Raw genomic sequence first — 22,131 nt, 5'->3', positions numbered from 1 at the left:
TGAATCTACAGGTTTTGAAGAAGCATTTGGAACCTCTAAAGGAGATAAATTAACAGAGGCACTCAAGTCAGGTCCCCAGCGAGTCCCTGTGGGGTGTGACGCATGTGTGAATGTCTAGAATGTTGGGCAAGCTGATCATCTAGAATTCAAATGCATCGGGCTGTGAAGTTGGCACTCCCAGTGTCATAAAAGTCATGCTTCACTGGCAACTCATTTGTGAGGGCATAAAATCTGTTACACCATGATGGGGTACAGACTGATGCTCCCATGGCATCTTGGGAAAAGACATGAGCTCAGCCCAGAGCATTCATGTCGGATTGGAACCCTGAACGCACGGGCTCTTCCAGTGCCAAAGCCAGGGAAGATTTATGTGTTGGAAAATCTCCACAAAGCACAGGCTTAGCCACCCACCCTGGGGAGGGAGACGTCATAGCTCACCGGGCTGAAAGCAGCCTGGGCTTGGCAGGGAATTAGATCCTCACAGTAGGCGACCGCTGGTGCTTTCCACCCTGAGCGGCAGTGTCTAAGGAAAAGAAAATGTCCACATTCATGTCTGCCTTTTACAGTGTGTGACCTGGGCCAGTAGTTATTGGCGGAGGGGGGGGGTGAGTGGAGAGGAGAAGAAGAAAAAGATGGAGGAGGAGGAAGGAAGAAGAAGGTAGAGGAGGAAGAAAGAGGAGGAGAAGAAAGAAGATACCTAGAACATCACGATGCAAACAGAAGGAACATCACAAGGTCCTCTTCTGCCAGAGATCTGGTTTCTGCAGGACTTCCCATTGGAAGAACCGTGTTTTATCCTCACTGGTGATTTTATGTACAGAGCATCCACAGGCCTGCATGTGGATTGTCTCCTAACCACTTGGAGACACAAAGCCAGCTGTAGGGCACCCACTGACGTCCTGCCATCAGTCAGAATGTTGTCCAAGAGGACATGGAAGACTGAAATTTGCAAAGAGCCCTGAGGTTATCTGGGGTCTATCCCACCATGCAGAAACATTTTTATGGCTCCATTATCTGGCCAGTTTCCATCTTTTCCACATGTTTGGAGAAGAGAGAACTTGTAGGCCCATTGAGGCAGGAAAAGACTTGCTAGTTAAATAAACTAGATTTTTTTTTTACTGGTACAAGAAAGGACCTTAAGTGAGTCACCAATGGCTCATGCCTATAATCTTAGCTACTCAGGGAGCTGAGAGCTGAGGATTGAAGTTCAAGGCCAGCCTGGGCAGAAAAGTCTATGAGACTATTGTCTTTAATTAACTAGCAAAAAGACAAAGCACAGGTCCCAAGTTCAAGTCCTAGTACTGGCACACACCAAAAAGGGATCTTAGAAAGCACCCGTAGACCAGTCCCTTAGGTCCTAAGTCACAAGATGGAACCCTCTGGGGCAGAGCCATGCTGAGTGGTGGAGGTTGCTGGCATGGCTGAGTGTCTCCCTCTCATACCTGGGTGCCAAATCCAGAGTGTCCTCCAGAAGGACTGCATCTGTATTCTTTGGAAATCAAGGCTGTTTGAATGCCTTCCTTTTATGGAAAATTTCGGGCTGGACGTTTGAAGGCATGAGCTAAAGACCTGATGAGGCTCAGCCGAGAGGGGTGCAGACCTGGGGTGGGGCCAGCACATCTGCTGCTTCCATCTTGTGCCTGCCAAGGCTTCCCATTGTGCCAGAACTTTCTCATGAATAAAATTCTTGGAATTTTATTGCAGACAATGAATCCATGTGTCAGAGATCCATGGTGGAGACCAGTCCAGATGTGTACTGTCCTGGGCTTTGAGCACTGTGTTTTTTGAGGTGGCCTGGCATGGGCTATCCTGGGGTCCCAGGGCTCCCTCTGCAGACTCTGATGGGGAGGGTACCAGCCCTCCCTGGGGGTTAGAGGATCATTCCACCATAGGGAAGGTGGAACTGCTTTTGTCACCCAGAATCGGAAGGTGCTGTTCTGAGTGGCCCTGCCTCTGACAACCGGGGCTAACTGAGTATCCACCTGGCTTTGCAAGTTTCAAAGACAAGAAGGCAGGGAAGGGGCATGAACTTTTTCAGAGATCCTCCTCGTGTAAGGTTATTGCATGTGCATGCACACACACACACACACACACACACACACACACACACACACACACACATTTGGTGAGCTATTGAGCCCAGTGGAAATATCCGAGAGGGAGTTAAAAAGCAGCATGCATCACGCATTCCCGAAGACTCTTCTCCGGAGTCTGGAGAGTGTTCGCTTAGTGCTATTTTCAACAAAAAATGGAGGGTTTTGTTGAAGCACATTGAGCTTCCCTGGGTAATGCATTTTCAACAGTGTCCAGGGAGTTTCATTGCTGCATTGGCTTGCTCAGAGGAGGATGTCTAGTTCCATTCATTCTGAAGATACAGAAGGAAGGGGCAAGTTTCTTCTAGAATGAGAAAGGAATAAGAAGATGTACTCTCTGTATTACTTCATCAATGTTTTCCCTGGTGAAGACAAAAAAGGTAAAAAATAAAAGAGTGAAATCCCTCTAAAGCAATCTTTTAATAAAAACGAAGACACATACATGTGTGTGGGTGTAAATACATGTGTATGAATGTGTATATGTGTATATAAGCCTACATAGATGTGTGCACATGTGTTTGTGTCTATACACTGCCCTGGGTTTCATTCTCTTAGCTCTGTGCTAGGACTACAGATTGTAAACTTGTTTGATACTGAAATGATAGCATGTTGGAGAAATTTGCCCTTTTGGTGGACTTCGTTTGCCTACATACATTTTTTTTCCTTTGAGGTCAATCCAAGATTTTTTTTTTGAACAACTAAAATAGCAATGTGTTAAATGAGAAAAACGTGAATGCAGAGCGAGACACGGCATTCAACACATGACACCAATGTTTCCTCCTAAAGAACGAAGAAGAAAGAATGTTCGGAAAGGACAAGAATGATCCACTCAGCCAGACAAGGCATCTTTCACTCAGGGTTTGGCGTCTGTGTGCATTAGAGTTAGAAGACGCAACAGGAAGGCAAAAGTCTGGATAGCACTGAGTTGCATGGAGAATAATAATTCTGCAGGCCCATTGCCCACTGTCTTGCCATTGGGTTAAGGATGGCTTTGTGAGGCTTTCTTCAGGTATGTTGTCTGCTTGTTTAGTTTATGCTGATTTTTTTCCTCCTCCAAACGTGTTTAGGAAGTTAGACTTTCTGAAAGTATCTACTGTATAGACTTTGTCTTAGCAAGAAACTAGAAACAATTGGGCTTAGAACAGCCTAATCTATAGCCTTCTGACATCATTAGAGGGGCAAACATTCATTAAAGGTCTCCACAGTAGCACTGGTGCCGACATATTTATAAATGGGTTGCTACCTGCTCCGTTTTTGGTTGTATGATTTATTAGAAGTCTGATATCTATCTGCAGTGAATACACCCCAATGTGTGCCCCAGTTCTTTGGCTCTGAATAATTGGACTCACTGAAGAAAAGAACACGTCTATTGGCCTAAGCCATTTTGGAAGAGATAATTGAATATATCTGAGACCCATTGTTGTGTAGCCCTTGGGCTCATGGAAGAGTGTGTGCCTTTCTTACTGGTTTCAAGAGACTCTGCTTGCTCTCCTCATCCTTCCTCCAGCCTGGATTCTGGGATGCTAAGGGTTATTCTCCCATCCCTTCTGCTATCTCGTCTCCCTACCCACCTCTTAATTCTAGATGGTTCCATCTTCCATCTGATGAAAGACAGACATAGCACCAAAGAGCTCTTCTGAGTGAGCTCTTCTCTGCCTTTTTGCGTCTCCTAAGCCCCACGTGGTAGCTGGTGGTTAGCCCTGGGGGATGTAGTTCCATTCAGACACAGGCCCTGCTTCTGCCTCCCTCTTTCCAGATACTATCTTCCCTGTTCTCAGCCTGCTTTCTACCAGCGGCTGCAATGACAAATGACCAGATGGGACAATTGAGAGAATGTGGTCTTCCAAAGCCCAGGATGCTACTGGTGCCAATACCTATGGCATGCCGCGCTCAAGGGGACACAGGCTGCAGAGCTGATCACATGTGACAGGGTCTTCAAGTCACTCAAGCAGGGCTCAGGGCTGTCGCTTGGCTTCCTTCCTGAAGGCAACTAGAAGATGGAAGCTGTTGATTTCAGTGTAAGGAGCTAGTGTACCACAGGAGGGAAATATAAGGAAAGCTTTGTGCTGGTTTAACAGGACAGCAACTCAGCCAAGACAGGCAGGCCACTGGTGGTGCAGGAGGATGCCAGCTTCTGGATGTGGACTGTCTTCAACCAGAAAGGCAGAAGGACATCTGCACAATTGGTGTTTGAAAGTGTAGCCCTCTATCTTAAAGGGCTTCTTCCACATTCCTTGATTTTTGTAATTCTCAAATCACTATGGCAGGGAAGACAAAGGAATTGAGGGCTGACGTGAAACCTGGTTTCTAGGAGTGGGGGGGGGCAGGCGTGGGTGAGGGTCCTACTTCTGGCCGTCTTCCTGGTTTAGGGGAAGTGTGGCGGGTGGGGGTGGCATTTCTCTAGCATGGCTCACTCACTGCTGTGGAAAGGAGAGCTGCAGATCCTATGGGATTTTTCAACACTTCCCCTCCTGGAGATTCAAGCAACTCAACGATGGATTCTCCGCATTAACAATGCAGCATTCATCTGTACCTTGGGACTCACAAATTAGAAACAAATTTGGGCAGAGGTCCTGATTTCCTAGCTTTCGCTCAAAATCCAAGAAATAGCCCAACAAAACATTCCAATTAAGCCGTTCCAGAAAGGCCCCAGGTTCTTGCATCTTTCATTGCAAATGTCAGTATGTGTACAAAATGTGCTGACTTCTTTTATTCTTCTGTTTTAGTCCTTTTTAAAATTTACTTTTGGATGCTTTCTTATGCCCAGGACTAGTGTGTTGAAAGCAGGTGAGGTTCGTTTTGGTTCCATGGGGTCAGTGGTAATGCTGTGGAGACTGCCCTCTCAGGAACCATCAGTTAGTGGCATTCCTAGCCCGGTCTGCAGAGAACTGCCCCCTCTCACCTCCTCAAAGGAAGCCACAAATGCCCAGGCTAGTACAGAAGTGCCTTTTGTTTGGGGAATGTGCTTAGAGGGATGTGCTTCTCACAGGATCATAAAACATGGACTTTGGGGAGGGTCCCCCTGTATTTCTACCCAACTTTGCTGGAGCTACAGAAAAAGGGGAAAATCCGCCTCATACTGGCACACACTACTATAAACCTCAAATCTTTTTATAGTAATAGAGAGACAGGCCTATTAAATTATTATGCCACGTTTTTGCCAGGTTTTGACTGTTTTTGAATTCCATGTTTCTAAAGCAAGAAGAGTTCCCAAGCCTGGCAGTTGCCTGGAGGGTTCAGGAAGAAGAATCTGTCCTTGTTAACTAAAGGCAGTTGCTGACACCTGGGCAGGGAGGCAGGAGGGTCAAGAAGGTAGATAAATAACCAGGGAGGGGAGCAAGGATATTGAGTCAAGGCTAAGAAGCCCACCAAGGCCAGAGGTACAGCATCTACCCTTTACATGTTTGTCTCTGGAGTTCTCTGCTTTCCTTGCATCACTCCTAGAAAACACTGTGTGTGTGTGTGTGTGTGTGTGTGTGTGCTTTCCTTGCATCACTCCTAGAAAACACTGTGTGTGTGTGTGAGTACATGCATGGGTGCGTGAGTGTGTGTGTGTGGAGAGGGTCAGAGAGAGACACAGAGAGAGACAGATAAAGAGACAGAGACAGAAAGAGAGAAAGACACAGAAGTAAGGAGAGAGAACGAGATGGAGAAAGAGAGCTAGAGTGTTTGAAGCCATTATTGAGTATTGGGGCCTCATTTTCCACTTCACCGTTCATGATCTGGACTGTATTCCTCCCATTTTGAAATGTTTGTCCTGATGCCGCTCCACTTTTCTTTCTCCTTTAAGGAATCAAAGCCAGGGTTTAGTTGTTTTTGATATTCATTTGTATGCTTTAATAACTTTGAGAAGAACGGTTAGAGAAAAGAAAGACCTGGGCCCTTCTTATCTCTAGCATTTGTGAGTTTTTTTTTTCTTTTCCTACATTGATCTCAATTAGCTTTGATTTCTTTCCTTCAAAAACCATGTGTTGAAATAATGCTTTGCCAGATGTGAGATCCCATTTCAACCAATTCTTCCTCAGCAAACACACACTTCAGCCTCATTTTAGTTGAATATTTTTGTTCTTTAAAAAATTCTTTTCCTTGCAGTCATCTTCTACTTTTATTTATTTGCCCAGTGGCTTTATTTGCAAGAATATCCTGCTTTATCTTGGGAGGCCTATATTAGTTGTTTCAAGTTATTGCTTTTCTGTGACTATTGGAGGTCTCTTCTTTTTAATTTGTAATTTAAAATTCTGCCTGGCTCTTATACATAACTTGTTTGTGCCAATTGCTGACACAAATCACACATTTATTTCTCTTTCTTGTCATTGGGGAGCCAAAGACAACATTACATAGTGTGTGATTTCCCACCAAGCCCCACTTGAATTCAGATCTATAGGGGGGACCGGGGTGGGGACAGCCGCCCACCTGAATGTAACATGCTGTCTCCTCAACTGAGAAGGGCATCTGCTCAGCACAGAGTCTTCATTTTTATTTGTTTTTGTGCTGGCACTGAGGCATGGACTCAGGGCCTAGGTACAATCCTTTATTTTGTGTTTTACTACTCTAGCCCTCGAGCCCCAGCTCTGCTTCTGACTTTCTGATGGTGAATTGGATTTTCCTGCCGGGGGCTGGCTTTGACCTGTAGCCACCAGATCTCAGCTCTGGGGTAGTTAGCTGGGATTGCAGGCATGAGCCACCAGTGGCAGCCACAGTGTACGTTCTTTAAGAAGCCACAGTCTTTGCCTTTGTTCTTCACTCGGTTGTTGGCGTCACTCAGTTTCTGATGCTGATTGGATTTTTTAACCCACTATTTTGAGTTCAGAGCCCACCATAACACTCACTGTGACCAGAAGAGAGAGCTGTGTAATGCTGGCTCCCCAACATTTAGGGTACCCCATCACCACACTTGACTTCGAGGCTGCACTGTCATGCATTTAGAACGGCATTCTGGTGTTTATATGAGACACTTTTCCCCACTTGTACCAGCTGGCCAGCTGGTACAACTGGACCCGTGGTGCAGCATGCGTTACTGCTGAGCCTCAGACCTGCGCCCACACTGTGGGATTTTAAGGCCCTTCAGGGTGGTGGTTTATCTGTGCACAGACACCTGGCCACCACACAGAGAGCCAAGCACAAGTTCAGTCCTTCTGCATGTCCCCTCAAGGCTTCCAGTGCAGTGGCCACTCAGAAAGACCGTGCTCCTGGGAAGCACGGGAATGCGTGGTCCCTGGGTCCCATGCACGGAGAACACGTGGGGTAGGAGGACAGGAAGGAAGGAGCTCTCTCTCTCGGACTCACTGCAGTGGGACCTCCACTGCTGACCTGGGTCTCACTTGCTTCCTTAAAGAACAAGGGAGTGTGATGGAAACATGTTTCCCAGGCCAAAGAATGTGAGAGGGCCTGGGGGGAGGGCAGCTGGGGGAAGGGGCTAATGAAAGCACGCTGCCTTTTCCTTCACCCACTCACTCCCCAACTGGTCTTGGCCAGGACATGCAAAATTAAGATTTAGTGCAGTTTCTGGACCCTGAGAGATGAATCTCAGTGATTTTTGCTCCCGTCCTCTACTGCTTCCAAACTTCCTTTGTCCTCCCACATCAGTCCTGGATCTTGAACTCAGGGTCTGGGTACTGTCCTTGGGCTTTCTCAAGGTTAGAGCTCTACCACTTGAGCCATAGCACCACTTCTGGCTTTTTTCTATGATGTGGTACCGAGGAATCGAACCCGGGTCTTCATGCATGCTAGGCAAGCACTCCACCGCTAGGCCAAACTCCCAGCCCCAGGATTGCTTTTTAATTTTGTTTTCTGTTCTTGAAATCCCAAACTAGGCTGTGTCCTTTCTCCATAGAGTGTTGCACAATGCATCATCTGAGCTGTTGAAATTTCCAAATCAAATTTGCCTTTGCTGCTTTCTCTGTAATATATAAACATAGCCATCGGCTAACTACTTGTTTGATTTCAAACTGCACAACAATGATCCAACCATGACAAATTTCTATTTCTTCTCACAATATCATGGCTAAGAGTGAAGATATTAATAGAAAGTCAAGAGAAAAAAAGGAGAGGAGGAAAAAAAAGCTCTTCACTGATGGGGATATTTTAAACATTTGGTATTTGGGGACATCTGGAAACTTCACAGCTTTTTTGGGCAATGGGTTCATATATCAGTTTATCATCCAGATGTTCAGCATCATGGAAGTACCACTTCAAACTCAGTTTCAACTTATAATGTAGAGAAGGAAAATCTTTGGGTATTTGTCCTTCAGCATTCTGTGTCTGTTCACTCTTCTTCCTCTGTGGTTCTTTATGCATGCCAGGGGTTTGCATATGAATATGCCAACCTTCACAACGTGTGTGTGTGTGTGTGTGTGTGTGTGTGTGTGTGTGTCACCTGGTCCTGGGACATGAACTGAGGAACTGGGCACTGTCCCTGAGCTTCTTTGTTTCTATTTTATTTTTGAGGCTATTGCTCTACCACTTGAGCCACACCTGTACTTGAAGCTTTTTTGGTGCTTAGTAGGAGATTCAAGAGTCTGATGTAATTTACTGCCTTGGCTGGCTTCCAACAGTGATCTTCTAATCTCAACCGCCTGAGTAGCTGGGATTACAGGCGTGAGCCATCTGCCCTTGACTCCTTCACTTTTTCTTTTTAAAATCTTCAAAAACCATACTGCACCCTGTCTGCCTGAATTACAGATTGCATTTGCAGTAGGCTGTCTTCGGAGGCCTTTGAAATTCAGCTTCCTTGAGTGGAGATGAAAGTAAGTATATCGTCAGCCCAGCCTTGAAGTGTCCTGAATCTGCGTCTCCTTTCGCATCCAGGAAGCTCTATCCGTTGTGAGTGAGGACCAGTCGTTGTTTGAGTGTGCCTACGGAACGCCACACTTGGCCAAGGCTGAGATGACCGCCTCCTCCTGTAGTGATTATGGCCAGACCTCCAAGATGAGCCCACGTGTCCCTCAGCAGGACTGGTTGTCACAACCCCCAGCCAGGGTCACCATTAAGATGGAATGCAACCCCAGCCAGGTGAACGGCTCCAGGTAAGGAGACTCCAGCTTTCCTCTCCCTGACCTCTGCTTTGTCATCCTTTGAGAAGGCAAAATGGGAGTTAGTTGTCCTCCCCCCCTCCCCCCAGCCCCCCTGCACACACACACTTCAGAAAATGTGCAGGAACATTGAGCGAAGCTAAGAAATGTGTTCTGCAGTGCTTGGTGCTGAGGGAGAAGTTGTAAAACCCTTTAGCATAGGTGCTGAGAACTCTCTTTGAAGACAGAGGAAACAGTTGCGTCTCTTAGGCATGAGGGCCCGATAGGAGCTCTGCCCACATGCATCAGGCTTCATCTCTGAGCTTTATTGCCTGGAACACAATGCTGTCTTGTGTTTGTAATGGAGGGAGAGAGTCAGCTTGCGGCCCGTGGGCAAAGCAGATATCCACCCCATTTGGCTTTGCTAAGAGATGCATTTGTATGTCCTGGCCTGCACCCTACTCTGCTGCCCCTGGGATCCACTTCCTTGCTGTGCAAGTGACTTTCCTGTCAAAACTGAGGCTCTGGGATCTCCCACAGGTGTGGTTTCTTCCAGAAAATATAGCAACTGCTTGACATGTATCAATGCATCATTAAATGCATAACTGTCACCAGCACCCAGAAACATTTCATTAGAGGTAAATTGGAAACGTGTATTAGTGCCCATCCAGGGATGAGACAGAGGCCACCAAATGTCACCATTCCCTGCCCCCGAGAGTGTTGGGCAACAAAGATCTATGAGGGAAAAACTCAGCCCTGACTTTCCCAGAGCGTGGGGCATCTTCTGGCCTTGAGGAGGGTCTGGGAGCAGGAGGAAAACCTAGTATGGCAGCTGCTTTCTCCAGCCAGACTTAGAGGATATTTGAATACTATTTTAACTGCGTGATTTAAAGCAATTGGCACCTGCTGTTGCGGAAGCTGGCATTATGCAAGAGAATGAAAAATTTTAGTTGAATCAGCCACAGAATCTCTTTGTGGCTCACTTAGCTTTTGATTATGCCGCTCTAACTTCACCTGGCCACCGTGCCCAAAGCTTCCAGGGCCTCTGTGCTAGTCGGTGGTGGCCAGAAGTGTCTCAAGTCTCAGGCCTTTAACTCAGCATGCAAAGGGAACTTTCTTTCATTTTACTGGGGCTGAACAGAAAGTGGCAGGGGCACCAGGATCAAATGATCAGCTGATCAGAGACCTTCTGGGCTCTGAATCCTCACAGAGCCTTCGATTAGGTGGGTTGAAAGTGAGAATCTCCCTCCAGAGCAGAGTCTGGTACAGTACTGGGAGAATGGGGAAAGAGACATGCCAATTTCCTCAGTGAGGCTTAGACTCACCTCACCTGCAAGACACACAGACTGGGGTAAGTGGTGGGTGAAGGCCTACCTCACATTAGACCTGTGTGTCAGGGCCCAGCCCAGTGAACACAAGGGGCAGGCAGGGGTCATGAGGATTCTGGCCCACTATGGAGAGCTCTCAGACCCCAGAGATACTGAGGTGTCCTGAGGTGTCCTCAGACCTTCTTCCTATGCATGAGAATATCAGCCTGGAGCAGCTATGCATTGTGCTGTTTCCCTGGGTTTTCAGGAGTGCCAAGGACATGTGTTCCATGTTCTGGCCTTTAGTCCAGCGGCTCCTTCTCCTTGCCCCTGTCCTGATTGTGCATGGAGAGTGGGCCTTGGCACAGCCCTGCATCTCTTGAAGCTCAGCCCAAGGGCAGTTCTCTCCCTAAGGCAGCCATCAGCCATGGGCTGGCATGTGTGGACCGCGACCTCACTGCTCTTCTGTGACAGAAGTCCATTCCCTACACACTGGGGCTCCCACCTGTTCCCACATGGCACCGGGCTCTAGGTCCTGGCCTCTGTCTACCTCCACCCAGTGCCCACCCAGAGAGGGAGGCCAGGTGCGAGGAGGAAAGGACCTAGCTTCCACCCACATTGTGGAAGGCTGCAACACCTTAGACTGGATGTGCTTGCAAGCCCCTGAGAAGAAATACAAGCGGGGAAACGAGATCTGTTGCCATTACAATAGAGCCTACCAAAACATACGAAGGGTGAAGCACGGGAGAAGGGAGCCTTCACTCTGTGAGCCTGCAAGAATCACTCTCCTCGGGTCCGGCTGGACCCAGCTGTACTGGACAGCAGGGTTCTTGCAGATGGGGATCTAAATGCATGGCGTGTTGACACAGAATGACGGTGGCTCTCATGACCCTGTCTGGCCTCACACACAAGAGACCACCAAGGGCTCACGGGACGGGGAGCTGGCAGTGGCCGGCTAACCTCAAGCTAGTGGTTGTCCTGTACCTTCTCAAGGGGCCCGCTGGGGGTCTAGCTCCTGCCTCGTGTCACCACCAGGGTGTTTTACAGACTGGGCCTTGGGGGCGAAATAATGTCACCTAGGCCTTGCCCATTTGTGGTGTCTGGGTGAGGTTCCTCACGTGAGGAAATGAGAAACCAGGATGAACTCTCTGAAAGCATGTTTGTTCAGGATGAGAGGGTGACAGAAAAAAGGGCTCCACACAGTGGCTGTGCATTCACTCTTCCTTCTGCAGAGTGGTTGTGTGGGGAGAGACACAGCCATTCAACAACGTGGCCTCAGTCACTGCTCATGTGTGGCAGTTTGTACTCAAGGAAGGCAGGAAGGAGGTGACCAGGAGAGGCCCAATGAGAGGCTAGCAGTCACTATTCTTACCTGAAATCTAACTATTTCAGCATCCTTCAGTAAATACTCAAGCTAAAAGAAAAGCCCAGATGGGTTTTGGGTGCTCACTGTCTCTGCCCGTCTGCCCTGGTAGTGGACCCTTGCCCGGCCACTCTGATCTTGTGTGTAATCAGAGTCCACGTCAGGTTATGTATAACTCACTATTCAATATCTGAAGGTGTCCCCAGGCTCTGGCCTCCCCATGCCAGTTTATTTTGACTCACTGGTGTTTGACATCACATACATCTCTTTACCTTCTCTGTGGATATTTATGCATTATTTTGGGCCTATGACACAGCATGAATTGTATTTGCTCCATTCTGCCTCAGGACTCTTACTTAGATTGGCATGAAAATGCCTCCTAATCAACTCTGGTTACCTTCCAGGCTGTGGGGGGGGCACAGCACTGGAGATTTTGAAGTGGTGGATTTTTCCTAGCCAGCTCAGGCTGCTTTCACAAAAATCCTATAGACTGAGCTGCTTCCAGAGCAGAACTTTGTGTCTCCTGATTCTAGAGGCTGGATGACAGCATCATGGTTTTGATCTGATTCCTGGCTTGAAGAGGGTGCCGGCCTGCTGTCCTCACATGGAGGGAGGGACCTGGTACTCTCCTTTATATAGGTGTTTATTCCATCATGAAGACGCTACTCTCCTGGCCCAGCAGTTCCCAAAGGCCCACTGCTAGCTGCTGTCCTGGTAGAACTAGGGTTCCAATGTGAATCCTGGAGGGCAGATACTCTAATGGCTCAAATCTCTTGGCAGTTGGAGGTTGTATAGGAGGTCAGTTCAATGTATTGTACACTTGAGACATCGATGTGGGGAGGGGAAGAGTGGGAAGGGACATGAAGGCTTTGCTTCTCTCTCCCTAAGAGGCCAAAGAGGCTTTTCCTAATTCCTGCTTAGCACTCTACTGTCTTTACTCACTTAGGTCAATGCACGTATGGTGGGTTTTTTTGGCCAGTCCTGGGCTTGAGCTCAGGGCCTGAGCACTGTCCTTGGGCTTTCTCAAGGTTAGAGTTGTACCACTTGAGCCACAGCACCACTTATGGCTTTTTCTATGTATGTGGTATTGAGAAATCAAACCCCAGTCTACCACTAGGCCAAACTCCTGGCCCCCATGGATGCCATTTTTGTAGACGAGGAGAGCAGGGTGCCATTTTGACGAAGAAGAGAATGATGGCACTCCTTGTTTTAACGCAGATGAATTCTGTGGGGTGGCTGTGGGTGCTGTCAGTGGGGAAGAAGACCCCTGCTTTGCCATTTTTCATCTTAAAAGGGAAATGATCTCACCTAGCCAGGATTTACATAACCTATTATGTCTTCCTACCTCCAGTTTTCAAAATGTGAATGCAACATGAATTCGTTGATACCCATTTTTAGCTGTACAGAAAACTATACAGAAAACATTCTCTGGGCAACATGAAAGCCTCTTTCAGGGACAGAGGATTAACTGGAGGGGTGTTGGTGGAACCTGTTTAATTCGTTTTGTTTTTAACTACTTCGGAGAAGGGGGAAGGAAGGGACTGGGCAGTTGGGAAGAGGCAGAAATTCCAGGTGTAAAGGAGAATATTTAGTAAGGGTAAAAATAACCCACAGCTGTGAAGATAAGCATGCACAGGGTTGCTTTCAGCCTGGTGTTCTGCACGAATCACTGCTCGGCCCCGCCTACCCGTGGGGCCTGAAGCAGCTTTTCTACTGACTGATTCAGAAATAAAACAGACCCACACATTACCCCGAAGCTCTCCAGCAATCCCCCACTTGTCTAGGGTCCTAAAAATACTCTTTGTCCTGACTGACTGCGTTCAAACTGTGAAGCTTGATTAGGAGCTGCTTTAGGAGATTAGGCCTAAGTACAGGCTTTTCGGGTCCCATGAATAAAAAATCCTGAGGACGGATGGTTTGCAGTTGGGATGGAGCTGAGCTGAGGATGTAGGTCCCCATCCAGGCCTGTTTTGTTTTGTTTCTCCCAGTCCTGGGGCTTGAACTCAGGGATGGGGTACTGTCTTTGAGCTTTCTTATGGCTAGAGCTCTACCACTTGAGCCACAGCACCATTTCTGGCTTTTTCTGTGTATGTGGCAACCGAGAAATGGAACCCAGGACTTTGTGCATGCTCAGCAAGCACTCTACCACGAGGCCACACTCCTGGCCCACCCCTGGTTTTCTAGCCCATCTGACCCTTGCCTCTTAGAGCAGAGCTACCAAGAGGAACCTTTCTGTACTTTCCAGGCAAACTCATGACCAAGTGCTTCTACTTGAAATAACCTATTCAGCTTCAATGAATGTTCAAGAAAACAAGAGTATTCTAATAAACAGAAATAAACTGAATGCGGATGGTGTGAGCATTTGAGTTCTTCTATCTAAAAGTTTACTGTGGAGCAATTGTGAACATACACACACACACTCACACGAGCTTACATATGTGTTTGTGACCACCCATGTCCATGCTCACCTGCCCACATGCATGCTCACACATGGGTGATTACATGTGTTCACACACATACACATGTAACATACTACTCTGTTAATTTTTTTTTGAATAGTGCCTAAATCTTTATTTTTCATAACCTACATTTTTTCCAAATTAGACAGTTTTACACTGAATGACACAAAAGGAAACTTAAATTGCCAATAGTTTACATGCACGCTTGATTCCAGTCTTAATGAAAAGGAGAACAAAAATGAAACCCCTCAAGGAAGCTTCCACACCACACCACACCCACACCACACCTCGGCAGCTGTCAGTGCCCCTGGAATCCGATTGTCTACTGCTTCCCACAGACCAGGCCATGAAGCACACAACCCACAAGTAGAGCTCACCCAAAGACAACTCTGTTAATTTTTATACTGTGATTTATGAAGCAGGTGCGCTTTGAGAGATGCCTAGGTCAACCAAGGTCAGCGGTGGGGTCTATCTCCAGGCACAGAGGGAGGAGGCTGGATGGTGAAGAGCAGGCAGGCATTGGATAGGACCCATCAGCTGGCCTTCTGTCCCACACAGCAGCCATATTGATTCTTGACTCACTTTGAACTTTCTCTAGGGCCTGATTTTGCTCACTGTTCTGAAGAGAGGGTAAATGCCGGGTAAACGTAGCCAGACAGCACAAGGTGGCATTTGTGAGTAAACGAAGACCCTGGATGCCCAGAGGGTAGGGTAGGTGAGGCTAGGTGCAGGCTGCAGGCCCACAGGGGTCAAGCTCCTGTCCGTGGGTCTTGGTTTCACTGATGGCTCTTTCCATCTCAGACTTCACCTCTCACAAGCCGACTCCCATGGAGAAAACGGGTAGAAGAGGCCAAGTTTATGTCCTTTTATAATGACCTAAATTATCACTGCATATTTCTTAGTGTAGTTTCATAGGCATATTACAGGTTTTTGTGGTTTTTCTTTGCCTGTTCTGGGCTTGGATTCAGGGCCTGAGCACTGTCCTTGGATTTTCTCAAGGCTAGAGCTCTACCACTTGAGCCTCAGCACCACTTCCAGCTTTTTTCTATGCATGTAGTACCGAGGAATCGATCCAGGGTCTTCGTGCATGCTAGGCAAACATTCTACCACTAGGCCAAACTCCCGGCCCCTACAGGCTTTTTTTTAAGAGATAAAAAAGCAAACAGCTAAATAAGCCTTCTGTCTTGAGCTGTGTTCTGTCTTTCATCCTGGTTCCGGGTTCTCTCTTTGGGAGCCCAAGGCCCAGTGCTTCCTGTCTGATTTCCTGCCAGACCCTGAGTGGGCAGCCATCTAGAACAGATGCCTTACTGAGGCGCCCTCTGGGGAGTTGGAAGAAGAACATAACATTTAACTGCAGATTCAGGTGACTGACTTGTTTGTTTTTGTGCCAATCCTGGGTATTGTCCTTTGAGCTTTTTTTTTTTTTTTTTGCTCAGAGTTACTGCTGCTTTATCACTTGAATTATACCTCCACTTCTGACTTTTTGGTGTTTAATTAGAGATGAGAAGGTCACTGACTTCACTTCCTGGGCTAGCTTTGAGCCAAGATCCTCAGATCTCAGCCTCTTCAGTAGCTAAGATTTCAGACATGAGCCACCAGCACCTCACCAGGTGATTGATTTTTTTTTTTTAACCAAGCATCACAACTCATTCCTGTGTCCAGATCAACACTGCAACCTTCAGAGTTTTCCTAGAGCTCTGCCTGTGGGGATGCGCTGCCCACCGTGGCAGCAGTCCCCAGATTCGCCACAGAGCTTGGGACCTTATCTTATGGAAAATCCCTAATAGTAATTGAAGGGTCAACCAGCCATGTTTCAGGTGGACGACACTGCTCTTGTGTCTTCACCACGTGAGGTCACAGAGGATGGAGGTTGAAGGCCTCAACTGCCAGTCCTCAGTCTCATGCTGCTAGCCATGGGCAAGTCAGCGAGATATGGCTCAGCTTCCTCCAAAGCACTGGGAGGCTTTGGGTAGCGCCAGCTCACTTCACGGCAGGCTGAGTGCCGAGGAATGTGTGAACACAGTGCAGTCCTTCTAAGGTCCAGTCTGTCTGTCTCGTGACATGACGGACTCCAGGGCCACCACTGGAGAGGCTCTGCCTCGGTCAGAGGCGTCCTGTTGGAGTGCGTGACTCTGTTTCCTTCCTGGAGCTGTGTGGCCCAGTCCAAATGATAACAGCAGTTCATATTTACCAAATTGCTTGGCACTTTTAACGGCTTTGCATTTATTGTAATATAAATATCTGAAGAGAGTTTGGAGTCCACCGTAGGCTATGAAAACAAGCACTCATTTCTAACACCAATTAATGCCTGAGATACTGAAGAGACGTAAAATTGGATTATTTAATGTGGGGAGATCTCAGTGTAATCATCTAAGAATTAGGGAACTGTGGAAGCTAGAGAAGTATTTCATATTATATCCCTCTAGGTCTTTTTTTTTTCGTGTTTTAAATCTTTCCTTAAAAATGTATTTTGTCTCACTTCTGTGACCGGTCAGTTCTTTTCCAGAAGCAGTGCTGACAAGCAGCTGTGTGGAAGGTGGGCTGACACGTGCCCATGCCAGGTTTCTACACACAGGGCAGCAGAGAGCCTCCCAGCTTGGTCACCAAGCAGAATCTTCTAGATTTGTGAGGCGGTTCTGTGGAGGATTTTACTCAGTGTGCCCGCCAGTTGTCCCCATGAAATGTGTTAGGTCTCAGCCACCGAGAGTTGGTATCAGACTCTAAGCTCCTTTGTGTTTACTTTGTTGGCACAAGTGGACTTGAACCTTGCAACATTTTGACATTGTGACAGAGATCGCTTCCCGCTTCACATCAGTCTGTGGGCACTCACACATAAATCCGTGTCTAGAGAATGGAAATGACCAGTTAGTGGACTACTTTTTAATCCCTTCCTTGTACTTGCTCTTTTTTCCATGCATTTATAGTCTGTTATGCATGGTATCATTTTTATATGTGCACTTCATAATCCATTTCGGATGTCCCATCATTTGAGAGGAGCAGAGAATGAACTATGTTAAAGTCCCCACACATGCCCAGTAGCTCATCTCTGTAATCCCAGCCGTTTAGGAGATAGAGGTTTGGAAGATCACTACTTGAGGTCAGCTTGGGCAAAAGTTTGTGATACTCCCCATCTCAATCAATAAAAGCAGGTAGTGTACACCACATCTCAGCTATGTACAGGGTATAAATAAGAAGATCTCAGACCAGGACAGGCTAGCTATAATGGGTGACTCTATTTGAAAAAGTATGTAAGTGCAAAGGCTATAGATCCAGCTTAAGTGGTAGAGTACCTGCCATAGAAGAAGCACAAAGCCCTGAGTTCAAGATTCAGAACAATGAGAAGAAAAAAGAAAAATGAAACAAAAAGTTGCCCTAAGGTTCCTGAACCTCCAGTATCTGTAGCTTCCATCAGGCTGCATTCTCTCTGACTTTTAACGTTCAGATGATGAATTGCCTTGTTTGAGAAGAGAGCTAATGGCGCCTGCCTGGTAGACAGCGGGCACTTCCTGGCTGGGTGAGTGATTGAACGTTATTTAATCATTAGATGTTATTCCCAGTACTTGGGTACCCTTAATCCTTCTAAGATCCTTTCCTAAAGAACCCAGCCCAAGTCTCTCCCCTAGGAAGCCACAAAAACACCAGAAGGTTCACACTTCCATTTACTTGGTGGAATTTTCCAGAGGAACTGGAAACTAAGTCTCAAGTGAAGATATTCTGTGTTTTGATATAAGGATGGGCCTGTTAGAGATAAGTGTTTGCAGCCAGGAAAAAAAAGTTTTAGGAGGAAAACATGCATGTGCAGGCAGGCAGCAATGGAAACAGACAAGGTCCACTCCATGGGAAGTTATTATTTCTAAAAGTCCTTCATCCTGGCACTGCGTGTACCAGCTAGGGCTCTGTGTCCTCAGGCCCATAGCAGGGCCTCAGTTCTGTGCAGCATTCGGCTTCTTCCACACATCTCAGACCACTGGCACATGATACAGAGAAGGAGCTGGTGTTTCAAAGTCCTCAAGTGACCTTTCCGGGCCACCAGACTCTTCTGCCTGGCCCCCTCCATCTCACTTCAGCTCTGTCTCGCTCAGAGTGTCTTCTTGTCTCACGGGGGCTTCAACCTCCTCAGACTTGAAGATCAAGTCTAGCTCTGGGGCTCCATGGGTTGACCAGTGATGACAGAGAATCCAGATGTTGACAGTTGAGCCCCCAAACGCCTCAGCCCCAACTTCCTGTATGAGCTTGGTGCATCTGAGTGCTCCAGGCTGCACCATCAGAGCCTGCACAGGTCGATGAGAGCGGGGCAGGGGGGGGGCAGCAGGGGTTCATTTCTTGGGGCTCTGGAAGTCTAAGATCAAGGAGCCAACAAGATCGATGTCTGGGGAGAGGCTCTACTTAGATTACAAATGGCTGAGAGATGAGATGAAATGGGGGGGGTAGAGGGAGGGAAAGAGAGGGGGGAGCAAGAACTCTGTTCTAACCCCATCACGGAGTCCCTCCTCACCATCTAACCCTGTCTCCCTCTCAAAGCTGTGCCTTCCAATACCACCCATTACCCTTAGGAGTTCAATCATATGTACAAATCCCACAAGCGCTGTACCCATGCCCTTGTGCCCCTCTCTCTCGTCTTCCTTCCCCTCTCTCCTCCATTAGTTCTCACAAGACCATGGGGCCATGCTCACAGTAATGGAGGAATGGTGTTGTCCCCCCCAGGAACTCCCCTGATGAATGCAGCGTGGCCAAAGGCGGGAAGATGGTGGGCAGCCCGGACGCAGTGGGTATGAGCTACGGCAGCTACCTGGAGGAGAAGCACATGGCACCCCCCAACATGACCACCAACGAGCGCCGGGTGATCGTGCCAGCAGGTCAGATGCGCGCGGGCTCTGCTCCAGGTCCCAGAGAGTGTCCCCAGAGCGTGGCCGCAGGTCATAAGCCCCCAGCGAGCTCTGCTCAGCCTGCCTGAGAACAGGTTACCCTCCCTGGGACAGAGCGGTGGCCACAGGTTCATCTGTATGGAGTGAGCATTCACCCATCTCCCTGAAGTGAGAAAAACAAGAATGAACACATGTGTGCACTGGATTTTCAGAACATCTGGGAAAGCACTGTATGGCTGTCAACTCTATTTTGGTGGAGCAGAATAAATACACATTAAATAAGTATTAAATGGAGAGGGGGGCAGAAAATGTTCAGGTAAACACCTACATGCATGGTCATGCATGTGCACACATGTACACATATGCATACACACTATACATACATACATTTATCTATGAGCAGTGTCTTTTCTCTGGAGGAATTTCCCTTCCTCTGAGATTATTTCTGTAGTACCGTCCATACACTTGATGTCTTCCGAGACCTTTGTCAACAGGGCCAAGTGTGCGCCTTTCCACATAACGTGCGTAGAAAAAAAAAAACTGAGATTTATCCAGGGATGAGGCAAAGAGCCCACAGGGTCCAGGCAGGGGCTGAGCCTCCTGCGCGGGCTGTAGCAAGGCCGACAGATGATGGCTTAGCACAAGGCTCAGCTGGGCAGGCACGAGGTCTCTCTGTGTCCTGCTTCAGTTGCTTCATGCCAGGCAGACAGTTATTCAGTTGATGGTGCCACCAAGAGAGCTAGTTGTGGCTGATGTTGTAAGTTGTGCATTTTTCAGTTATTGGCCAAGCTTCAGGTGTGTGTTCACACACACACACACACACACACACACAGAGGCTTCATTACACAATCAGGTGGTGCCATCCGATGCTGTGTCCGTCCCGTCAGCTCTAGAATGAACCTCCCCACTCCTCACCCAGGCAGACTTGAGTAGACCACCATGCACACTCATGCATGCACACGTGCATGTACACACACACACTTACGCGATTCTCTGAGTGTTCCCAGAGCTCCTGTTCACTAGACACAGATCATAAAACAGCTGAATGAAATTAAGTCAAACCATGAAGCATTCCTAAGCAGTTGCTCTAGTACTCTATCCATTAATAATACCATTGGCATTTGAAGGGTCCAGATGCAGTAAAGATGAGTATACAGATGAAGAAGGGAAGAAACAGAGGACGGAGGGCATTGTCTGGGTTGAAATTCTTGAAACTCTTTTGGTTTCAAAGCATGATTGCCTCAACTTTGGTTTTGGGACTGTCATCTTTGATTCAAGATGCCTTGCGTTCATAAACTGCCATGTTGAATGGTGACTCCTTTGCACAACTTCTTAAAGATAAAATTTAAAAACAATATGAGACCCATGAACTATATATAATGAATAAATGTATCAGTGTTCACCTGTATGTATGTATTCACGGGTCTATACCAACACACATAAATAAGTATAGAGCTCGTTTTGCCTTGGCACTCAGGAATCCAACTTTTACATTTCTAGCTCTGCCTGGAATGCGGGCAGAAACAACAGGAGCCCATTGCACAATGGTAGTTGAATGTTCTAAATGACCTAAAGGCCTTAATGTGTCGTAAATATGCCATCGCGACAGTGTCCTTGGTGATGGGTGTGCCTCTGTGCTTTCTGGAAGCTTCTGGAACCTCCTGTTACTTTTGAGCTCTTGCCAGTGTGCTGGGCTCACGTTCACCAAGCAGGCTCACAAAAAGGAAGGCAGAATCCATCTCCCTTTCTTAAAAGTTACACAATGCTGAGCAAATGTAACCAGACCTGGGTGCTAGCAAGTACCTTTGTGAAAGATCTTCCTTTTTTACTGTCTCATTCCTTAAAATGAATACTGAAAGTGTCAAGCTTTTCAGATAGCTCTTTCTTTGTACATGTATTTATTTATTTATTTTACCAGTCCTGGGGCTTGAACTCTGCACCTGGGCACTGTCCTTAGACACTTTTTGCTCAAGGCTGGCCCTCTGCCACTTGAGCCACAGTACCACTTCTGGTCATTTCTGTATATGTGGTACTGAGGAATTGAACCCAGGGCTTCGTGTATGCTAGGCAAGCACTCTACCACTAGACCACACTCCTGGCCTACACTTTGTATCTTTACTACAACCCACTCTGAACACAGCACCTTGTGATTGTCCTACTGACAGGGTCCCCATTCCTGTCCCCACTTGCTTTGGCTCTAATCACTCGCTGAATTCTTATACTATGTCCCAATCATGAGAAATGAAACCACTTCTAACCTGCAAACTTGCTTTCTCTACCTCCGAATTCTCCTGGCTGAACCTTTTTGAACTGGATCTTACGCAGCTTCCCTAATCTGGGTCCCATCTACTCAATCCATGAAATGTTCACAGAATACTAGTTATGGACGTCCATCGCCTAGGAGATCCCAGACCCAGCAGAGGTAGATTAAATCCACCACAAGACCGACTAAATTAGTAGGAAAACTGGACACTTGTACACTCAAACAAATATTCGAGACTATCTGAGGGAGGTGATGAGTCTAGACAGGAGAGCTCATGGAGAGCTTTGTTTATGTCCGGCACGAGCTGGTTTCTAAGTCTCTTGGCTCCCTCCTCGTTTTCTCTGTTGTATCCTGTCCTACGGACCCATCATACCACTTTGCTGTGCTCCTGTCCTGCCTGTCCACAGCCTGGCATCTTCATCATAGCGTCCCTGAGGCCTAAGTGCCTGCTTCCTTCCTTGCTCAACAATTCTGCTCATTCTTCAAGACACCTTTAAGATGCACCTGATCTACAAAGCATGCTTAATTAATTCTCTGGCAAAGTAATCACTTCTCATGACATCTTACAATTTCTTTATTTATACTTTATTTCCAGATTGTGTTTTCTAAAGCATTTACCTGTTTTATTAAGCAGAGATACACCATTTCATTTCCCAAAGAATTCAAGATGCCCGTGAATTCAGTTACTGATATGCATGCAACCCAAACTGCAGATCAGCTAGACATTTAGAATCAGCATGAAGGCAGTTGAAAATACACATGGAAAACCAA

The 22,131-nt window shown here is 47.2% G+C and overlaps 1 protein-coding gene across 4 annotated transcripts in view; it reads left to right on the top strand.

Moving 5' to 3' along the window:
- Positions 1 to 22,131, top strand: part of Erg (ETS transcription factor ERG) — a 119,281-nt gene that overhangs the window by 73,916 nt on the left and 23,234 nt on the right. For all 4 annotated transcript variants that reach the window (XM_090349311.1, XM_090349309.1, XM_090349313.1 and 1 more), the window contains 2 exons: positions 8,901 to 9,118; positions 18,937 to 19,088. In XM_090349311.1, coding sequence (XP_090205437.1) covers positions 8,901 to 9,118; positions 18,937 to 19,088 — 370 coding nt within the window. The remainder of the gene's footprint in view (positions 1 to 8,900; positions 9,119 to 18,936; positions 19,089 to 22,131) is intronic.

The sequence above is a fragment of the Megascapheus bottae genome, chromosome 1, assembly GCF_031878675.1.
Source record: "Megascapheus bottae isolate mThoBot1 chromosome 1, mThoBot2.hap1, whole genome shotgun sequence".
NCBI lineage: Eukaryota > Metazoa > Chordata > Mammalia > Rodentia > Geomyidae > Megascapheus > Megascapheus bottae.
Note: the sequence above shows the minus strand (reverse complement) of the source record. Positions and strands in the feature narration are given on the sequence as shown.